General features: G+C 45.5%; 1 protein-coding gene across 8 annotated transcripts in view; it reads right to left on the bottom strand.

Moving 5' to 3' along the window:
* The window catches only part of CACNA1B (calcium channel, voltage-dependent, N type, alpha 1B subunit), a 305,196-nt gene that overhangs the window by 30,171 nt on the left and 253,364 nt on the right, over positions 1 to 21,661 (bottom strand). For all 8 annotated transcript variants that reach the window (XM_010571032.1, XM_010571027.1, XM_010571030.1 and 5 more), the window contains 6 exons: positions 19,681 to 19,686; positions 14,100 to 14,216; positions 9,568 to 9,633; positions 8,801 to 8,892; positions 6,784 to 6,934; positions 3,187 to 3,314 (listed from right to left, as the gene is read on the bottom strand). In XM_010571032.1, the coding sequence (XP_010569334.1) occupies positions 3,187 to 3,314; positions 6,784 to 6,934; positions 8,801 to 8,892; positions 9,568 to 9,633; positions 14,100 to 14,216; positions 19,681 to 19,686 (560 nt within the window). The remainder of the gene's footprint in view (positions 1 to 3,186; positions 3,315 to 6,783; positions 6,935 to 8,800; positions 8,893 to 9,567; positions 9,634 to 14,099; positions 14,217 to 19,680; positions 19,687 to 21,661) is intronic.

Here is a 21,661-nt window from a genome sequence, read left to right on the forward strand (position 1 = left end):
TTCTGTGAACCCAAGGCTTCTGCAACCCCTAAATCCAACAGTTTCCCCATACTTACCCCTACTGAGTGTGACACATATCTAGAACAACAGCTGCTAGCTGCATTTTTTACTTCCTTTTGAATGTTTTTCCCCAGAAAAGTTTACAGAAAGTTGGATTTTGTAACAAAAACAAAGGTGATATTGGAAATATGTATGTAAATGCATACACATTAAGCCCACATTTAAAATATTATCTATATAACAAAAGCATAACAACACTTGTACTTTTTACCCATGCAGCATCTTTCATCGAGGGGCTCAAGCTACAAAAAGTGGACAAATACTGTAATTCCCTTTTCCTTGGGACAATCAAAGAAGAGACCTTGAGAGAGTCAATCAATTAGTGACAGATGGAAGTAGGAACCAGCTCACCTGCATCTAAGTATAAGATAACACTGTCTGGGAGTCTTCTTTCTTGAAAATTATGCTGTGGTGATTATTCATCATTCCCCTATGTTTGTCTATACTGGGAGCTGAAATGCTAAAAGGAGATGGCTCACATGGAAAACAAAAATTGGATCCACTTTTTCTTTCAGTGAGTTTGACCAGCTAGTGGAAAAAACAGCTAAATAAAAAATGGGTCCTCTAAAGCTCTGTGTCTTCAGATTGAAATGGGGTGTACTGCTGGGAGCAGTACCTTAAAAGGCAGGTTATTAAGCTCAGTCCATGGATAGCTATTGTGAAATGCCATGTCCAGAGCTTCACAAAAGTTCAGCCCAAATAATCACAAGATCTGTTCTGGCCTTAAACTGTGAATGGATTTCAGACTACTTTTAAATTGCGGAAATGTTAGTCCCACTTACAAAAACATAAGTGATTTCAGTGGAACTATTCACACACGGAAAATCCAGAACATGCACATGTTTTAGGATCAAGGCTCGAGCATCATGTCCTGGCTGTCCTTTGATTTGCAGTTCTGCCCCTGGTCACTCTGCCAACATCAATAGCTTCACACCAGAGCAAAACAGGAACAAGGTTAGAGAAAAACAGAATTAGGATCTTAATATATGACATATTCTGTATTAACAGCTCTAGAAGCGAAAAGGTTTGGCCCCTAAGTGACTCTCAAAATGTAACGTCTGCTCTCAGAATTAATAGAGCGAGCAAATCTTTCTGTAAACTTACTGCTTGTGCTTCTTATGGGTGGAAAGTTCCTGAACACATAAATGTTAAAAAACCACACTGATACTAATTTTTTCCCTTGCAGGTGTGTTACTCCTCCCACAGATGCTAATCAGAGCCAAGACTATTTTTCAAGGAGAGAACGGGCACTCCCAAGTTTTCAGGCTCATTGAGATTTTCTAGTGGTAAGAGATAGGACTGGATTTGAAAAAAGAAAAAAAGCTATTTACTGCCTGCCAAATACCCACAAAGGACTTATCTCTGTTACAGAGCACCTTGTAATGAAAATCTGCTTGGAGATTGCAGGCTGCTAGTATGTGTGCAGGATATATGCAGGCTTGTAGTAAGGATGGCTTTGAGCTAGTTAAAATCACACACAGTTCAGAGAAATGCAGTCATTTTGGAATAGGTTTACATTTAAAGTTAACCTAAATCAATTTAACTGAGATTTTAAAGCAGCTTAATTGCATCCTAGCAGGGAGTTTGAGATGCTGATTATACAAACACTTTCTGCATCTGTCTCTACTGAAGGGAAACAAAAAAGAGTGGAAAGACTGGAGGAGCTGGAGGCAGCTTCATTACAAATACAGAGGAGATTCATTGCAGAGTAACTCATGGAAGGAAAATGGATACAAAATCAGTAGGGCTTAAATAAAAAAAAGTCTCCCAACAGGCAAATTCCCAAGCTGCAGAACATCAAGGAAATTACTGTGACCTGTATCTTAGAGCATCTAGAAATGAAAACACAGTCACCAGGACTGTTGTGCAGTAGCTTCCTGTAGGCAATGGAGAAAAGCAATAGAGTCAGTCTTGCTCTAGAAGTGATCACTGGTCAGAGCCATTCCCTCATTTTAAAAAAATTCCTTAAAACGCTTCAGCAGTGGCTCTTGGGTCTGCCACAGCACAGTGCCACTCCTCCGCTGCCATGGTACCTAAGCCCAGGTGTGCAGCTTTCCCTGCAAGTGTCTTTGAATAAGAAAAACACAGAGATAAAACCATAAAACCAAACACCTCACCGTCTGGCTGTGAGAAAACCATTTCCTCCTTTAACACACTCATATATCAGGAACATTTTATCAGAGACTCACTGAGAACTGAAATGCTTCCAAAGTTAGGCTTATTGCATTTTCTTCTTATTATTTTGCACGTCTTATGTTTCAGCTGCAAGTCCAAAAGCTAAAATATTATTTAGAAGAACAAAATTCCCTTCTACAATTTGATGTCATTAGAAGGAGGCTTCCAAGATCAAAACATGGGGTTTGATGAGAAGTGTCTGTTTAAAAATCACGTTTTCAGCAAACCACTGTTACATTGAGAAACATCATGTCACTTCCTACTGCCTCACAGGTGGGTGAAAGCAAGTGATGAAGTCTGAGCCTGTAGCACTTGACTCAGATGCAAAGCAATGGAGTACATCATCTCCTTTTAAGGGAGAGAGAGCACCTTGAAAACTTGAAATTTTTTTGTGTGTGTCTTCAGGTCTCTGCACAGGATTTGTGAAACCATTAAGGTGGTTCTCAACTAGGAGACAAATGCTGCACAAATAAGGTATAACAAGGCCTAGCCTCCCAAGTTTCCTAAAGTACTGCCAGTAGCAAGAGATTCAGCGTATTTTTTTATCTCCAAAGTGGATGCCGAAACCAAAGGCAATCGAAGGTCTTTTGGAAAAGCTAAACAGCTTTTCTACTTGGCCATTTAGCCAAGATCATTTGAATTTACCCTATTAATTTTTGCCCCAGGATGGGAGAGGGAGGAGGGTGTGTTTTGCTTTCTTGATTTGTTGGTTTATATCTATCTTGTGTCTATTTGAAGGAAATGCCCTTGTAATGACATCAGGTTTGTTCATCTCCAGTGCACAGTGAATTGAAGTTTGAGCATTTACCACCAATGTTACCTCAAGCTTTGGAGTCGTTTTCCTTCTGGAGCCGTACTCCCATTAAAACAGGCTGTATGTGTGTACAGGTATGGTATTTCTACACAGTGTATATCCTTTTTCTCCACATATAATTGTAACAGCGTACATACCAGGCAGCTGGGTCATATTCAGCCCAGACACGAACAAACTCATCCAAATGATGGGGCCCAAGGATGGAGGAGTCTCTTGTCAGGTATTCAAAATTGTCCATAATCACAGCCACAAACAGGTTTAACATCTGCAGAGAGGAAGCAATAATGCAGTTAGAGAGAAAAGACAGAAAGAGAAAGAAGAAAAAGAAAGAGAAAGAAGAGAGAAAAAGAAGAAAAAGAAAGAGAAAGAAGAGAGAAAAAGAAAAAAGAAGAAAAAGAAAGAGAGCTGGAAGGGGAGCAGGTATGATTCCCTTAGCAGGCTGTGTGGTTTCTACAAGAAGCAGCCACACCCTAGAGAATAAACTCTACAAACTTAGCCCTGGGTCCCTGGGGACCCTGCTGCCACCTCCTCCTTCCCTGCATGCCGCAAGCCACTTCCAGCTCTGCATTATGCGGCAGGTTTGCCACAGCTTTTGACCGCAGACAGTTTGGCCACATCCCCATCCCTGGTGATGCCCTACAGCATGACCCATCCCAGAGCCCGACTGGCTCTTGCCCCTTCTTCACCCCATGCCAGCACACACCAGCCCATGAGCGCAGCGCCTGCTTCACCAAGCGGGTGATGTGAACTTTTCCAGCACTTTCATATCAAGGCACATCGAGACAAGAACAGCTAGAAGAAAAACCATTCTTCAGCCTGAATGTCCTATTTTAGGTTAACAACAATTCAAACCTTCAAAGATCCCCAGAAAGACGAGGGGCAGGACACACAAAAGGCTCCTGTCCCTAACGGCCATTAACACAGAGCACGGCAAACGCTTCTGGCATATAAAGATTCTCCTCTTATTAAAGCCAATGGGAGAGTCACGAGGATTTCAATGGAAAAAGATCAAGCTGCAGCCAGCAGAATGGAAGAGCAGGAGGGCAGGTGGGAATGGATGCTCCTGTGCCAGATAAAGACCTGACTGGCACAAGGCTCCTTTCTACCTTCGTTGTGTCTTCTGTAGGGAGGCTGGGAGGCTGAGCTGCTGCTGTGCGTGCTGCTCCTCTGCACCACGCTGAGCAAGGAAGACTGCAGCGAAGCAGCCTGTGAGCTCTCATGTGGGGATGAGCAGAATTAAACTGAATATGAATGTCCTCAGCTAGTCTGCTGGTCGTTAAAAGAAAATCAGGCAGTGGAGTTTGGGGTTTGTGCAGTTTTAAAGAATTCCTATTCCTGTGTGATCTGGAGGGAGGAGGGGGTCTTGGCTCTTGCTGGAACACATGATCCATGAGTACAGACAAGCACAGTCCACAAGGAATCACCATATCGCCACCAAATGCTAATCAGGGACTTCTCAGACCTTTAGTCCATCTATTTTTTGGAACCCACCCCAACAGAAAGCCGGAAGCAGAACCCAGCCCCCAATGTATCAGTGTCTTACACTGGGGCACTGAGGTGTCTTACACCCCCCAAAGGTCTTCTTCAGGCCAAGCCGTAGAGCGCAGAGCTGAGCACATGCTAGCCCTGCTAATGCCTCAGCTACAAACAAGGCTTCTGCCTCTCCAGCAACATGTGTGAATTCACTCCTGTGGCTGAGAGTTAGGGCTTGTCAACTTGAACAAGCAGCAGCGCTACATCAAACAACTCTGCTGGGTTTGGGGAATCAAGCCAGTACTTTGTGCCACCCCGGTTCCTAGATGCTCGCAGGGTCTCTGTACAACACAGCCTAGACAAGCCCTAGGACCTCATTGCAGTGCACTATGCAGTACTGGACAGGGATGTCCAAACCGGCTGTCCATAAGCTGCTCAAAGGCTGCGAGCACTATACCCGTATCAGCAGAGCTCACTCACGTGCTGCAGGTAGCCCACATGTAACACAGTACCCCCAGAGCATCAAGAGACAGCAAAACTTTTGAAAGTTTGCCCCTTGATCCCAAGTCCCTTTCCCTTGCTCCCAGCTCCAGCCATGGCTCGGTAGTTTTCCTTTGCTTGTGTACAGCTGTTTCTAAAGTTCTGTATATTTTTAAATTTCAATTTATATTTTTCAACAGTGTAAATTACAGGAGGAAAATTATGGCAAGCTGGACATTCACAAAGAGCCAGAAACAACGTTTAAAAACAAATACATTATCTAATTCCAGCCTCAGTCCATGGTGTAACAACATAGAACAAACCATAAAAACATGCCCTCCTGGCAAGGCTGTGGCTCTGTAATGCTTTAATTGCTTGCGGGGAACCACATGTTTCATTGCAATGAAGTGCTGAACACATTTTAAGAAATGAGTTACAGTCCCGTCCCGTAGCAGTTCAGCTGCTTGGCTTTCCGCTGCCTGTTTTTGGAGCCTGCCCTCCCTGCCTTTGCTCTTTGCGAGGGCTCTCCCCTCTCCCTGCCAGCAAGCCCAGGGTGCGGTTTCACGGGGTTTTCCAGGAGCGCTGACTCAGGGACAAAGCTCACGCAAAACTGTATTTTGCACAGATGTGTTCCAGCCTCCAATTCTGCTACTACATTTTGAGTGGGACGGCTGATGTGAGCCAGGAAGGGTGAGTGTCGGGGGGGGCTGGGTTTTTTTTTTTAAAGAAAAAGCTTTAGGAACAATAATGCACTTGAAAATAACAATGAGAATGTCTGAGGTTGGGTTAGGGATTTGTACAAGAGAAAAAATTTGCTTTAAAATACAGAGTGCTGAAGGAATCAGTAAATGGAGCATTAACTTTGTATAAGCTTTCAGGGCTCCATGGTTTTTTTAATGCAGAAGAAATAAACCACAGGATGTCAAAGGGGCAACAGCAGTCAGACAAAGGATCTCAGTAGGGGCCAATGAAGTTGGTCTATCTATACCCAGCATCAAACTGCCACGTGTACCTCTTTTTCCTGGTTAACGGTTTCTGATGATAGCAGGGATTAGCTGCACAAAGCATCAAATCCTATATTTTAAAGCAAACCCATGGAACTGAACGTAGGCTTGATACGTTGCTTTTTGGTACATTTCAGAGCCGTGACTTTTATCTCTTCCTGCTTGAAGTTTAATTGGGTCCCTGTCCCTGGTTTTCCATTCCTCTGTCCCAGTGGTACAGGAAAGTGAACCAAACCTATTAAAGCTTAGACCCAGCCTCGTATGATGGCCACAGGCATGAATCAAGTATAACAGCTCTGTGTACTTTCATGTCTAAAGCTTTCCTGGCACCATTGCAGAAGAAAATATCATTGCATTTATTTGACAAACAAAACAAAACACAAGGCATCAAATAAGTGTGATGCTCCCAACTGCCTGCTGCAAGCACTTCTGAACCAATGTTATCCTGGCCATTCTCACTCTGCCCTCCCCAATCCCCTTCTTCAAAGTACCGTGTTACAAATCAGGACAAAACAGATTAATTCTTAATTCCAAATATTAGACCCCCCTATGAGAAAAAGATAAAACCCTTCCTTTTAAACTCATGACTAAATGGTCTCTTTGGGGATTAAAGGGGTTTTATCACCAGGGTGATAAATGGGTTTTAGTGAAGTTGTCTTGTAATGTTGTATAAATCATAATTAGGGAGAAGGAGGAAGCAAGGGGGTGGGGAGGGAAGGACTTGGGGGGGGAACCACACCAACACCTCCACTTTGGGAGAGATTGGGACCGACTTACCAGGAAGGAGCACAGGAAGATGAATGACACGAAGTAGAAGTAGGCAAAATCGCTGCCACATTCATTTTTGGTGAGGCCGGAGAGCGGGTCGCAGGCTCTGTTACTCAGGCACGACAGCATGATCTCGTGCCAGGCTTCCCCTGTGGCACTCCTGCAGACAGAGAGGGCAGAGGTGAGCTTATCCAACCCCCTCCCCATTACAGACCCAGGGGGGCATCCACCTTGCAGTATTACTGTGCCCGATTAACTAAATTAATTAGGTGGAAGTTTGTGTCCAGGTGGAGAGACTTACATTAGGAATTTGAACTACCAGCCTGCTGACACGAAAAAGAAAGGAGAAACAACTTTTCCCTCTGTTACAGGGGAGTAAAAGAAACTGAACAGGCTCAGGTAGCCTAAGTGTTATTGGTTTTACGGAGAATAAAACCGGATTGATTTAAACATGTCCAGTGCAAATGTAAGTAAACAGAGTTTAGATTGTTCCTTTTTGAAGCTAGTCCTAGTGCTGGCTGTAAACCCAATGGAGATGATGGGAAATGAAACCAGGCTTCTCCACTTGAATCTCTTATTTCCTTTATCAGGCAGCTACAGAAATACCAGGATGGTCTGGTTGGTCATAATGACTTGGGTCCCTTTTTCATGAAAGTCTCCTGGGTTTTCTTCATCATTTCCCTCCTCCCCCTCTAACTTCTACTATATGGAGAAAAATAGCCAAAAGGAAAAACTTTGGAGTCCCAGAGGGTCTGTCCTCAAAATAAACCACCCCCTGCAACATGCACACCTGGATCGGAAGCCGGGAGATCCCCATGTTCGCTTCCTCTGACTTCCTACATAACCTCAGATTTTCCCTCTATAATTTCTGCACCACACTCAGAGGTGCTTTGAGGGACATCCCTCCACAGTACCACAAACAGCCCGTCTTGTTGCAGTGTTGTTCACAGCCATGCTAATTTGTACACAGAGCCAGCTCACAAGCCTTCCTCCTGGTCTTTGAGAAAACTTGATGCTCAATGTGAACTGAAATAGCTTCCAGGCTACTCTGAATTATACAGCAGATTCCCCCACTGGTTGCATCGAATTCTGAAGCCCCATTCCCTTGCGCAGAAACCTACTCTCCCATCGCGGTCCTGCTGCCTCTGCCCCTTCTGTCCCACTGCAGCTGCTGCATGGGTCTGGAAAGGGACCAAGAGGTCTGGACATGAGACCGAATAATTATCCAGTTTTATTAAAATTCAGAATTTTGAGTCAAGTGATTATTCTGAGCTAGAGAGGGCTAATTTCATTTCCGTCTGGCTTCACAGAAACTATGCAAACCAAATCCCAGGCAAGATATCCAGTTACAAGCGCCACATAATCTGCCGAGTCTCGGCACGGCTGGCAGCTGCTTGTGGGGCCAGAGCAGTTATTAACCACTGTGTCTCCACACAACACGGCGCACATCCGGATAAGTGAAATCTTCCCCAAGCTGCCCTGATTTGGAGCAGGGCCTGCACTTCATTTCTGCCGGGTCTGAAAATGAAAATCTGTCATTTCATTGATTTTTTTTTTCATTGGAAAAAGCTTAGTTTCCGGGCAGAATGAACCCAGATGGAAACACTTTCACTCTGAAGCAGAGGTGGCATTGATGTATGAAGTGTTAACTTGTTGGTAATGCAAAAATGACCAATGAAAGGAATTCCCACTTTAAAAAAAAAAAAAGTAAGCTTCGTGACAGGAAGCACATCAATCAGTTAAACCAGGCGGGTTCTGTCTCATGTTAAGCTTCTGCCTGAGTTGAAGTGGAGTGTCACAGCACTGGGTGTCACTTTGTGGAGATGCTGGTGTGTTGAATCAGATCTGTCATACTGGGACATGTGCCAGGCCAACCTTTAATGCCGAGAAGGAGGAAGCAGGAATGGATGCTTTACTCCAAATACCTTGCTTAGAGATGCCTAAGTCTCAGCAGCTAAACTAGCATATACAAAACCAAAGGCTTATTTATTTTTCATGTGTGAGTTGTATGGTATTTTATACTCACCTGAACAGAAGCATCAGGGCTTGGAGGAAGGTACGGAAGTTATTGTGTCGATTAATGGAGGTTTCATCATCTAGCGCAATGTTTCCGAATACCTGCCACAGAAAACAGAAGCGATTCAGGCCAAACACATCCTCATGTGGACGTTATCAATAAAGGTAGATCAAGTGGAGCTGGAAGAAGAGGCAGGAAAATAATCTGTCCTGGTTTAAGGAATCTCAAAAGCTAGACTAATTTCTATGCTGAACGGGGAGATAAAAATGTGTTGTGGAGATCAAATGGGGAAAAAAAACAAGGTTAATGTGCTTCGTCTTCACACAGACCCAACACCCAAGTTCATCTCCGTCCCAGGCCAAGAAAACTTTCTCATTTGTTTTCAGAAAGGTGCAGCGCCTGAGCTGCTCCCTGCTCTCAGCCTCTTGACATGCCCGTACCCAGAGGAAGGGACATGCCCTGCCCGCGGGAGACGCGGCTGCCCACCACCGCCTCCAGAGATGCTGTGCTGCAGGCTGGTCACCCGCAGCTGGTTTGCCTGCCCACTCTCTCACTTTGTACACCCAGGGCCACATTCAACACAAGACCTGGCAATAAGGGTAGAACAAGCGGCCTTTTTTTGCACTTCTAATTTACCTGACACCAGACAAGAAGAGCCTTTCGCCTCATCCTAGTCAGTTGTTGGTCCTGCTGCGGAGGCAATAACCCATTTGCACCCTGAACCAGCAGGACAAAAGCAAACTACGTAGGGTCAGTATTAAAGCTAAAATTTTTACCTGCATGCCAATAATGGCATAGATGAAGAAGAGCATTGCAATGAGGAGGCACACATAAGGCAAGGCCTGTGGAAAAGGAGAAGGTGGTATTAATGACAGCAAATGCGTATGTCAGCCAGTAGCATTTAATTCCTGGGCAACACTGTATTTTGTGGCATTTGTCCTTCAGATGAAGGAACTGGGAAGAGAATATGAACAATTCTGGCAGCCCTTAGAAGACAAAGCCCTGGAGCCAGATATTCATTGATCACAAAAGAGTCTGGGCTTCCAAGGGCTCTCTATACATCCTTGCAAGCAGATAAGCAGTAAGCAGGGGAAACACAATAAGAAGCTCTGCAGCAAACACTGGAGCTACTGGCAGGCACTGGCACTTTCTATGCATAATTGTACGAGCATTAATTTTTAATGACCTTGCTGTAAACTTAGTACGAGAAAAAAATATACATCCAAGAAACAAATTCCTGCTCTGAAACAAGCACAGACTGCAATTCCAGGAGGAGAAAAGGATTCTGAGTTTTAGCAAGAAATCAGTGAAGGCTACAATGTAATTATGTCACCCAAGCTGAAAGTAATAGCTACTTTCCACTCAAGCTAAACGAAGAGGTAATTAACGCCTCTTAATTAGTAATAGCTGAAAAAATGAGAAGTCTTGCCCTAAAACTAGACCATGTGATGCTCAGGGCAGGAGAGGGGTTATGCAGCCCATGGGGAGCCCAATAGGAAACATGGGGCAAAGGGCTGATATGGTTTCTGCTGGATACCTTTGCACAAGGGACAAGGACTGAGAGCTCAGTGCTGGGGGGAAAGAGAGACAAGCAGTTCCCCATGCAGCCCAGGAACAGTCCTGGCTTTGCTTCAGGGGCAGCACTCTGCACACACACTTTGGAAAGGGTTGGGTTTATACTGAAAAGGGCCTTGGCTGAGCCCCTCGCCCAAGATCCAGCCAAGACTACACAGTCCAAGGACAGTCTCCTGAGTGGGAACATCTTACACATGCAGACCCCACGTCTCAGCCTCTGGTAGAGGCTCTCCTGGCTGCAGGATTCCTCATGAGTTACAAGGTGAGATCAGCAGCCACACCACCTCCATCCACCCTCAAGGAAAACACGACCTAACAAATCTAAGGCACTGCAACCCCCCAGATGGCAGTCCCTTTCCATTAGCTGCTTGACAGCTGGGTGAAAGCATAACACAGAAGTTGAATGCGAGAGCACCAGCTGCCTGTCTGGTGTCTCCCAAAGGGACATACAGTGTAATACAACACTCACTCCAACCCCTGGCTGCGGGGTAACAGCACAGGTGCCTGCAGTTCTTCTCCAGGTTGCTTGTAGAAAGAAGCAATTGCTATGTTCCCAGCTTCACCCTCCAAAAAGGTTTTGCCTCTATACCCTAAAAGGTCGAATACAAACTTCCCTCCCAACCAGCTCTGGTGCAGAGCAATACCTGCATTCAAGCTCTGCTGACACCAGTTCTGAATCCCAGTTCTTTTGCAGCCAGCATGGGGCTGGCCAGCACTCCCAGGCCGGTGTGGGCAGAGCCACCCGGCATCTCTCTCCACTGCAGGACAGAAATGTCTTTCTTCTCTTAAAAAGTCTTCTATTTTTGGAGAGAGCATACTCCTCCACACAGTTTTATCACCTAAAATAACCTCTCTGCATCATTTTGACTCAGACACCATGTTGTATTTGAAAGCGCAGCTAAAGCAAAAGAAACCGGTTGCTCTGCATCCCACCGCACTCTGCGTCATTTAATACCAGTTGCCACCATAACACCTTCCAGAAAGCACCATGCAAAATACCCTGACATTGCACCTACCTGCAGGCAAGCTCCCCTGAACTTGTGACAGCACCCAGGACATAAGCTATCACCCACAGACCTCAGAGCTCAGCCCAGAAGAAGGTGAGACACTGTGCAAAGCCAGAGGTATGGTCCCTAGGCTCGCCAAGCCACCCACCACATGCACAGGCAGTGCTCAGGAGCGTGGCACCCTGCCAGCAAGCAGGAGATGAAGTTTGCTGGCTGCGGCCGTGAGCTAGTGAACAGATCTGTCTTCTGCCGCTCCCTGACCTCCTTGTGCTTTGCTTTCCCACATCACCTCTCTACTTATACTTCTCTGAAAGTCCTGTGAGATCCCCAGAGCCAGGGAGGTCAAGTGCTTTCTGGGAGAGGGCCCACGTCTGAATGGACTGGGGGTCTGCACCCTGCCAGCTGCACAGTCAATAAATACTGGTGCATTAGAGCTCAGTGTCAGTGCTACAAATCCTGATTTAAGATTAGATGATCTCCTCTCTGCACTGCAGGATATGAACATGCCCCATAACCAGGGTTAAAACACAACAACCTGTTGAAATGGGCTGCAAACCAGCTGAGAGCTGTTAAAAATAACCAGCTTTGGGGTATGTGGGCTCCTATTTAGATCTGGAAAACAGCTAACTTGAAGCTAAGCACAAGTTGAGAATGAAGCTGCTGTAAGGCAGTTGAGGGTCACTTAGTTCAGAAGAGCCATATCCAGCTGCTGTGGCCAGTCACCCCTGCGCCACAATGGACCAGCTGCCACGATGTGCTGAGGCTTGCTCGGAGGGAAGGGCAGGGGTAAAGGAAACCAGGCAAGGCAACTGTCTCAACTGTCAGCCTGACCTCGGTACCAGGGGAGATCATGGAACAGTTTGTCTTGAGAGCGCTCACATGGCATACGCAGGACAAACAGGGGATCAGGCCCAGTCAGCATGGGTTCATGAAAGGCAGGTCCTGCTTGACCAACCTGATCTCCTTCTATGACCAGGTGACCCGCCTAGTGGATGAGGGAAAGGCTGTGGATGTTGTCTACCTCGACTTCAGCAAGGCCTTTGACACTGTCTCTCATGGCATACTCCTTGAGAAGCTGGCGTCTCATGGCTTGGGCAAGTGTACTCTTCACTGGGTGAAAAACCAGCTGGATGGACGAGCCCAGAGGGTTGTGGTGAATGGGGTGAAATCCAGTTGGTGGCGGGTCACAAGTGGTGTTCCCCAGGGCTCGGTGTTGGGCCCCGTTCTGTTTAATATCTTTATCAATGATCTGGATGAGGGGATCAAGTGCACCCTCAGCAAGTTTGCAGATGACACCAAGTTGGGAGGCAGGGTCGATCTGCGTGAGGGTAGGAAGGGTCTACAGAGGGATCTGGACAGGCTGGATCGATGGGCCGAGGCCAATCGTATTAAGTTCAACGAGGCCAAGTGCCGGGTCCCGCGCTTCAGTCACAGTGACCCCACGCAGCGCTACACGCTTGGGGAAGAGTGGCTGGGAAGCTGCCCGGCAGAGAAAGACCTGGGGGTGCTGGTTGACATCCAGCTGAATATGAGCCAGCAGTGTGCCCAGGTGGCCAAGAAGGCCAACGGCATCCTGGCCTGCATCAGAAATAGTGTGGCCAGCAGGAGCAGGGAGGTGGTTGTTCCCCTGTACTCGGCACTGGTGAGGCCGCACCTCGAGTCCTGTGTTCAGTTTTGGGCCCCTCACTGCGAGAAAGACATTGAGTTGCTGGAGCGTGTCCAGAGAAGGGCAACCAAGTTGGTGAGGGGCCTGGAGCACAGGTCTTATGAGGAGCAGCTGAGGGAGCTGGGGCTGTTTAGTCTGGAGAAGAGGAGGCTGAGGGGAGACCTGATCGTTCTCTACAACTACCTGAAGGGGGTTTGTAGTGAGGTGGGTGCTGGTCTCTTCTGTCAGGTGGCTGGAGATAGGACAAGAGGAAATGGCCTCAAGTTGCGGCAAGGGAGATTTAGGTTGGATATTAGGAAAAATTTCTTTACTGAGAGGGTTGTCAGACATTGGAATAGGCTGCCCAGGGAAGTGGTTGGGTCACCATCCCTGCAGGTATTCAAAAAGCACGTCGACGGGGTACGCCATAACATGGTTTAGTGGGCATGGATGATGGTTGGACTCGATGATCTTGAAGGTCTTTTCCAACCTAAATGATTCTATGATTCTATGATTCTATAACAAAAACTTGTTTTTGTAATCCTCCATGACATAAAAACACAGCCCTGCGTTATACAGCTTCACAGTTTGTATTACCAAAATGCAGTGGTTTGGGTCTCACCTCAAGATTCTACCAAGACTGAAACCTGGTGAAAGCAATTTAACCATACACTTGCTGCACACAAATAGGCAAATAGCAGGCATGAAGGCACTTACTAGTCAGACTACTGTTTCCTTATGCGAATACCCGAGTCTCAAGACTTTGCCATAGGGATTTTGTAGTAGTTTCAAGGGCAACATGAGCTTTGCACACTTGCTGCAAGCCTGTATCAGTAGCCATCCGGCTTCCAGACTCATCTTCCAAAACGTTCAGGACATGCAGTGTTCAGGGGATGTTCAGTGCAAATCAGTTAGCTTTTCTGCAGAATTAATATTCCTGTAATTGCTTTGTAGAGGTGCAGAGAGGCTGTTCCCTTGGCAAGAGGAAGCTCTTTGATACTCAATGGAGGATGCTACAGACGTGCCAAGCATTACCATCTCCCCGTGTCTCTTCCCTGCCTCCCACCTGCCTAACACTCACCTTAAAAGACTGCACAAATGTCCAGAGCAAGATGCGGATAGTGTAACCCTGGCGAAGGAGCTTGATAAGTCTGGCTGCCCTGAAGAGCCGCAGGAAGCTGAGGTTGATGAAGTTGTCCTGCGGAAAGTAAAGGTTTTGTGTCCTTCAGAAATTAACGCGATTAGAAACCACAGCCCGCAAAAAAGAAATTAAAATTACCAGCTTCACGATCTAAGCAGCAAATCGGCCACCAGAAAACCTTCCAAAAGAAACATTCGTCAGTGCAGATCACTCCACATGCAGCAAGTATGAGAAAATCCCTCTCCACAAGAGCCCTCCCCTCTGCCACTGGGTCAATGATAGAAAAGGAAAAGGCCCTTTCACGCTGTCCATGGAGGTCTTGTTTTCTTTGACTCAGGCAGATTTTCTCCCCCTAAAGACTCAGGGAGAGGTAATGGTGCCACATTATCATTTTGTAAAGAATGAGGTTGTTTTGAAGTCTTGGTCAGCTCACTTTCTACAATCAATTGAACTTAAGCCAAGACAGTTGCAAGGGACTGTGTACATAGCCTCTACCGAAACAAAGAAAGGCATTGTCCAGTGAAGAATAAAACATCCTTGAAAGAAAGAGGATGTTTTCTAACCTGGAGGTTTTAAATGTTTATACAACATGTGACTGGACAGGCTCATCAAGGAGAAATTGCACCAGCAAGACTGTTTGGAAGATGGATCAATGGCAGCAAATCAATTGGGGAGGTTGAGTGTTCAACAGCAGGAGGGTGCCTTAGGAACCTGCTGCTTTTTTAAATTATTATTAAACGTGCCTTTGCAGGTGGATCAAAGAACTGCTGGAGACAGATTCTGATTTCCATTTGTTTTGTATGATTGTCCCCACCCCGCACCCCATTTTTTCTTTCCTTCAGGGAAAAGACGTTTCTTGCCCCAATGAGCTAATCTAGAGAGGGTTCTTTCCAAAACAAAACATGCAAAGCCAGATCCCTCTTGCCCTCCTATTTTAAGGAGACAAAATATATCCCCCCCCCTTTCCATACTGATTCCAATTCACTTATTTGTGAATCTCTGTTCACAGCCACTTATTTGACTGAGTTAGCTAAAGAGAGAAAGTATCCCACTTCAAACTATCAAGCAGTGGAGTGGAAAATATAATTATAAGGAGCTCTTGTTGGTAAAGATGAGCAAAAATAGTCTTTCCCTTGTATTACTGTTTTACCAGAAGACATCCAGTCATATTGAACTGACCCATGTTTCTTGCTCATTTGGCTACAGAGCTCATGCTGAATTTGGGGGGCTTGTTGGATCTATTCATTTATTTAAATGCCAGCTCAGTTTTGGGGCCATTAGCATCGCATTCCACCAATCCCATCAAAGAGTTCAAGAAATCAGTCTCAGGCATGCACTCGGTTTCTCTCATGTTAAAAATGCAAGCAGCTCAGAGTTAGGCACAGACCATATATCAGACTCAATCCTCAAATAAAGAGAAAAGAGAAAAGCACAGGTATGTTCAATGAAAGAGCAGACAACACTGAGCTCATTCAAGTCAGCAACAGAAATCAGCTCTGGCAGGCAAAACATAAGCGAGGATTCCCCTGGGTTGTTCAAGGTCCGTAAAAGAGGCACTAAAAATTCAGTGCTTGTCTCTTGGCCTCAGCTCCTTACATCACTTATATTCCTTTCACAAAATACTGGCTGGACTCACCTTAGCAGGTAAGGGCCATATAAGACCGAAGGGGCAGAGATGGATCACGGCTGGATAACTGGGTGCCATCACTAATCTGGTCCCTAGTAACCTGTTCCCCCCGTGCTGGCTGTGGTGCCAGCTGATACACCTCCACAGAGCAGCTGCAATGGGTTTCAGCATGGGGCAAAGGTTTAACCCAGAGCCCGATTTAATCATGCAATGTCTCCCCACCAGTGGGAACTGGAGCAGACCTTATGTGTAATGTTTGTGGCACGTGGGCATCAGGCCTGCGAGTCTTTATTCCCTTCAGAGCAATGCTCAAGCCAGGTCTTTCCTGTGCACAAGCTTAACCCTCCTCCAAGGAGCACATGCACAGGCAGCGTCTGCAGCATCCCTCTCTGCATATGAACCTGTCTTACTGCCCTCTTCTCACATTACTGCAGCTTAACAGCAATAACGTTGTTTTGCTCAGACTTTGCTATAATCTTATAATCACAGCTGACATCATGCTTAACATCTGCTTTGGTCTGGGCTGACTGTAATATCACACTTAGCACAAGCTATCCCTGTGCTACATGAGGCTTTATACAGGATAGTCTGTATACACACAATATGAAACAGGGGGCTCAAAACTGTGCAGTTATGTCTATAACCCCCCACTCCCTGGGATTTGGAGGGACAAACAGTCCATAACCCTTTTTTTTTTTCCAGCCCCAATCCCTCCCTGTTTGACTCATGCACTGCCATTTCCTAAAGCGCAGCGAAAGTCTCAGCTCTGCAGGGAATCACAACCCAGGAAAATCCACCGTCACCAACATTAGCAGACCATTCGAAGGACCGTTCTCTGCGCTGTTTGTAGCAGGGCAAAATTACACACGCTCGTGATGGATGGAAGGGTTCCACGTGTGTAACCCTCAGCACAGCACGTAGAAAACCTGTCCTTCAACACCTCAACTGTCCAGGCAGGTATTAGAATTGCATGCAGTTAAAGGGGAAACTCCACATTGCAATATTTCTTGTGTATAACAGTGGTTTGCATCAATTCTCCTCCCACTTAGCCACCTTTGTAACACGACACACATATGATCATCTTCTGGGTTATCAAGGCCTTTCTTTCCAGGTTTTTTTTTTGCTTTTCTGTTGCACAGATGCTAAAGGCTGACTGGTGCTCACAAGAGCACCATAGCTTTATGATTTTACGATCCACCTGAGGACTAGCAAATTATGTTTGAAAAACATTTCCCCTGGCCTGTCACTATTTTCCTACAAGAGGGAGCTCTGGTAATGAAGACATCCACCACCCACCAGGCCCCGGGGGGTCTGGGCACAGCCGGGCACAGCCACCGCTTCCCAAGACAGGAGTATGATGGAAGCCCAGCTGAGAGATGCATCCCTGGAGCAAACTGCAAAGCAGGAGGAAAACAGAGAGAACATATACCACAGGTAAAGAACTGGCCTTGATTGCTGTCCCACCACAGGCATCCTGCTCTTTTACCCTTTCTTAGGGTATTTTCCATTCTGAAAAGTAGAAAATCCATGAAGAATAGGGCGTACAGCCATTGCCTGGATCTGTTCCTCCAGCATCTTCAGCAGCAGAGTGGTTTCCTCCCCAATGCAGGAGCTCTGCCCACTGTCCGCAGGGATGCAGAATGAGCTCCATTCTGTACACCATTCGCAAAGCACCAGCTCAATGGATTTAGTGTTTTGAATTTTTAAGCTTGCAGTGAGAATATGAGGTTTTTATGCCATGGCTGGACATACTCTGCAGGATTTAGTGAAGGAGGTAACGTTACGCTGCCACAAAGCAATAAATCTAGCAGAAGTTGAGCTGTTCATCCCTGCTTCTTCCTGCAGCCCAGTTGCAGAACACAACAAACCCCTGGACCTGAAACTTCAGATTTCTGTCCTCAAAATGAAGGGCTCACCGAAAGCTGCAAAGAGCTGTGGGAAGAAGAATCCAACCAAGCCAAGAATGGGATCACTCAGGAAGCTTTGGCAGTTCTTCTCATCTGGCATCAACAAGAATTAACCTCTTCTGCTAAGGAACTACTGTCGAGGAAATGGCTGTGTTCCCATTTAAATGCCTGCGGCATTGCTAGTACTGAAGAAGAGTTCCTGAATCTTGCATAGGGTCTTGGCTTCCTCTGAAGCTTGGGGAAAACCCTTGCTGATTTCTAGAAGTCAAAGATTTTTGCCACACTTGTCCGTGTCTTGGGGAATCTGCCATTACAGGCATATCATATCATATATCATATATCATATATCATATATCATATCATATCTCCTTTCATCCTGAGCCAGAAACACTAGAAAAATGATTTTATGTATGTGATGCCCAGATCTCTCCTCGTTCCCTACTACCTTTCCACTTTGGTGCTTCTGCTGTAGTCACTGTAGGCTCTCATCATCAGCAGTGGAATGAAGATGGCAGCTCCAGAGGACAACCTGGTGCTCCAGAGATGTAACTTGGATGCCGAGTGATGGAAGGAGCCTGGACCTGCACATATGACCATAGAGACTGCAATCCTAACAAACTGCAGGATGAGCATTTAAATCTTTAACCTGCAACGTGGACAGCAACAAGGCCAAAATTTGGCCAAATGGAGATAAGCTGATTTTTTTTTCAGTATTTTTGATGTGCACAGCTGATGCCAGAGCACACACTTGTGCTTCCTGGGCCAGGGGTGCAGAAGGCAAAGTCTCCAAAGACATCCTCACAGATCATCTGTAATGGTTCCAGCCACCGCAGCACACACAGAGAATTCCCTTATCAGATTGTACTAGGCAAATTTTTAACTTATACATTGTCGTTTTCTTCTTTGCTGCCTCCTAGCAGAAAATTCCCTCCTGTGCCCCTCAGTGAAGGATGCATGAAGCCTATTTGCAGTCTGTCCTGAAGATTCACGCTGATTTGTTTCTTAACAGCAACTGTGCAACAGGAAGTCCAGATGTCAACACAGAGCCAAGAGCTGCTGTCAGGTGGCCAAGCAAGTATTTTTTATAAGATTATGGTCTCGTTTGTGTTATTAACCATAGCCAAGATAATTAAGAATCGAAGAATACATATATGTTTTAGATTGTATTTTTCTTTATTCGCCCTCTTTTGCTTAATTTATGATTTTCAAAGATGAAGACCAGTATTTCCAAAGGTGTCTTTGGAATCAGGCACTAAATTCCCAGTGGGACCTGGTTCAGCCCTGTTCATAGCACGGCTTATGCATTTTACTTGAGATAGTTGCTTTTGCATCCAGGGACTCTGTGTCCACTGTGGTGGCAAAATGCTTCTACATGCTGGTATCACAAAGAATTTTCAAAGTTGAATAAAAATCACTCTTTCCTATGACTTCTCTTTTGATTTGAGGGAAGCAAGTCTGTAATCACTTCAGTAATTTTTTTGCCTTACAGTACAGCATAAACCATGGGCTTAAAATACCTGTAAGGCAGTTCTCTTAAATGTACTGCTTCCCTTTGCAGAAAGCTCAATGCATCTCATCATAAAAGAAAACAAAACCAGTTTCTGAGAACTGAATTTGGTACCACCACTTACACAATGAAGGGTTCCCCAGCCAGCCAATCTTCTCTACTGCAGGTCATCCAGAAGCATCCTTCCCTCCTATTCTCATTCAATTTTCCACCAAAATAAAGCAAGTGTCAGTCTCCCCTTTATCATTCTCAGGTGTAACAAACAGCGGAGAACAGGCTATTGGTAACTGCATTTGCCTCACGTCACCAATTAGCCAAGGGGAAGAAGATGCAGAACAGAAGCCAGTTTTGAGGCACGCTGCAGTGAGGCTTTTTCACCAGTGCAATCGGAAATCTCATCAAAACGAATTAAATTAAAGAAAAACGAGAGAAAATAAAAGCAGAGAATTTAAATAATTGTTTAAATTCAATGAAACCAACCGTGTCCTATATGTGATGTTTTCATGGATGGATATTTGCAAGTTTATTTACAAATTTATTTTTTTGAGCAGCAGGTGCACAACATACAGACGGAGACATGGTTTTCGCATTGTATGTTGATTGGATGGCGTGATTCAGCAGGTAGATAAGGAAAATAAAGAACAAAACAGGAAACAAAAGAGAAAATGAGTAATCAGGACAAGCAAAAAAGGAAACTCTGAAAATTTCACTGGAAAAAAACTGTTGGGCTTTTGGGGGTGTTATTTTATGATAATTATATAAATAAAAATGCTTCAAACCAAAACAGATTCTGAGATCCTAAAGGTAACACAGACAGTGCAGTAGTTATTTGCATTTCATTTTGTAATGCAAATTGGGAGACAATTCACAAACACTTCTCAGCATGTTTTTTATATTTCCAGGCACAGAAATGGATGTCAGTTTGCCATACACCCATTTGGCCTCCTGAGGCCAGCTGTGTCAGCAAGGACACCTTCTCCTTAATGCCACCTATTTTACCTCAATTACTGAGAGGGTAAAAAACTGACATACGTGTTTTTGCCTAAGGAAATAAAAAAATATATATATTCCACTGCATTCACAAAGTAAATTACATATGACATGACTAGAAAATTAAAATAAAGCAATTAATCAACACATTTCTTTTCCTTTTATCTTTACTTTTCATTGGTTTAAAAGTACCGATGCAGCAAGGCTGGTGGAAGCTCAGTCTCTCAAGATGAGACCGCCCAGGTGAGCAGGTTTATTTACCTTGGAGAACACTTACAGATGGAAAATACAGTCATGGAGAAAAGTGGTGCTCCTGCAACTACTCGTGAGCCTGATCTCTAAGTCATACCCGTAAAGCATCCCCTCTCCACAGGGAGCTGGAGGGCTTTGTGGGTGGTTGTTAAGGGGACAGATGCAGACTGACAGTTGAGTTCACGTTGTGGCTGTCACCTGGGCTTCTCAGCCTGAGAACCCCCCCCCGTGTGAACGGGTAGTAACCGGGCTGAATGCACATGGAAGGACTAACGGGGGCTACCACCCAGCTATCCGTGCGGCTGCCCGTCAGCCAAGGAGAGGCTGGAGCTGAGGAAGGCAGATGGAGAAGAGGTCATCCTCCGTTGGGGACACAGCTCAGAGTCATGACGAGTAAGACCTGCTCTCCTCTTTGGTTATTCTCAGCTCCATAATGCGGTGCAGAGAGCTGCTGCACCCCTTGTCATGCACACAGCCAGAAAGTTGAAGTGGGGTTCAGCATTAGCTACAGCATTTTGTGCAGAGTGGATGTTCATCCTGAGCCTTAGTTACTACTCTACCCTACCTGGAAATATAAAGGGTAAAGAGTGGTTGGGCAGAAGCAGTAGGATTAAAGACTGCAGGCTATATGCCTGATCTGTACTCTGTGAATGAGGCACCCACCAGTCCTTGCCTTGGTCCCTGCTGTTCGCAGACAGCATGCTCGCTATCACTGCATCAGGTTTTTCAGCCTTTTTCTACATTTTTTTAATTGGTTCTAAATACCAGAAGTATTTAAGTGACTTGGGTGTGACTCCAGTTTAACAAAACAGCAGGTTATATATTACAAAGATGGTTTAAAGTGTAACTCTTCCAGGATATACATGCATTATGCCACTTCCCAGGCAGCTTTGGGACCCCTTGGGTTTCCCCTGATGTGCTGTGGGCCAGAATAACATGTGCTGCAACCTATCGCAGAGCCAACAAAATGGGACCGGAGCAGAGTGCTGGATCCTTCTGCTTGTTTTCCACCCCACGTGCTACAGACTGTCCTCAGGACTGGAAGGGGAGGAAGGCTTGTAGCGGCAGTGGAGCTCCTGGTACAAGACTACCTCCACCACATGCCACTGGATAAAGCAGAACGAACTGCTCCATGAAAGGCGTCCTGAGAGCTGCCATTAACAATTCTGTTACAAATGTAATCTTTGGGGCACCACTGCAAACTCCCACTCAGGTAATT

Source organism: Haliaeetus leucocephalus, unplaced genomic scaffold, assembly GCF_000737465.1.
Source record: "Haliaeetus leucocephalus isolate CR32 unplaced genomic scaffold, Haliaeetus_leucocephalus-4.0 Scaffold306, whole genome shotgun sequence".
NCBI classification, from domain to species: domain Eukaryota; kingdom Metazoa; phylum Chordata; class Aves; order Accipitriformes; family Accipitridae; genus Haliaeetus; species Haliaeetus leucocephalus.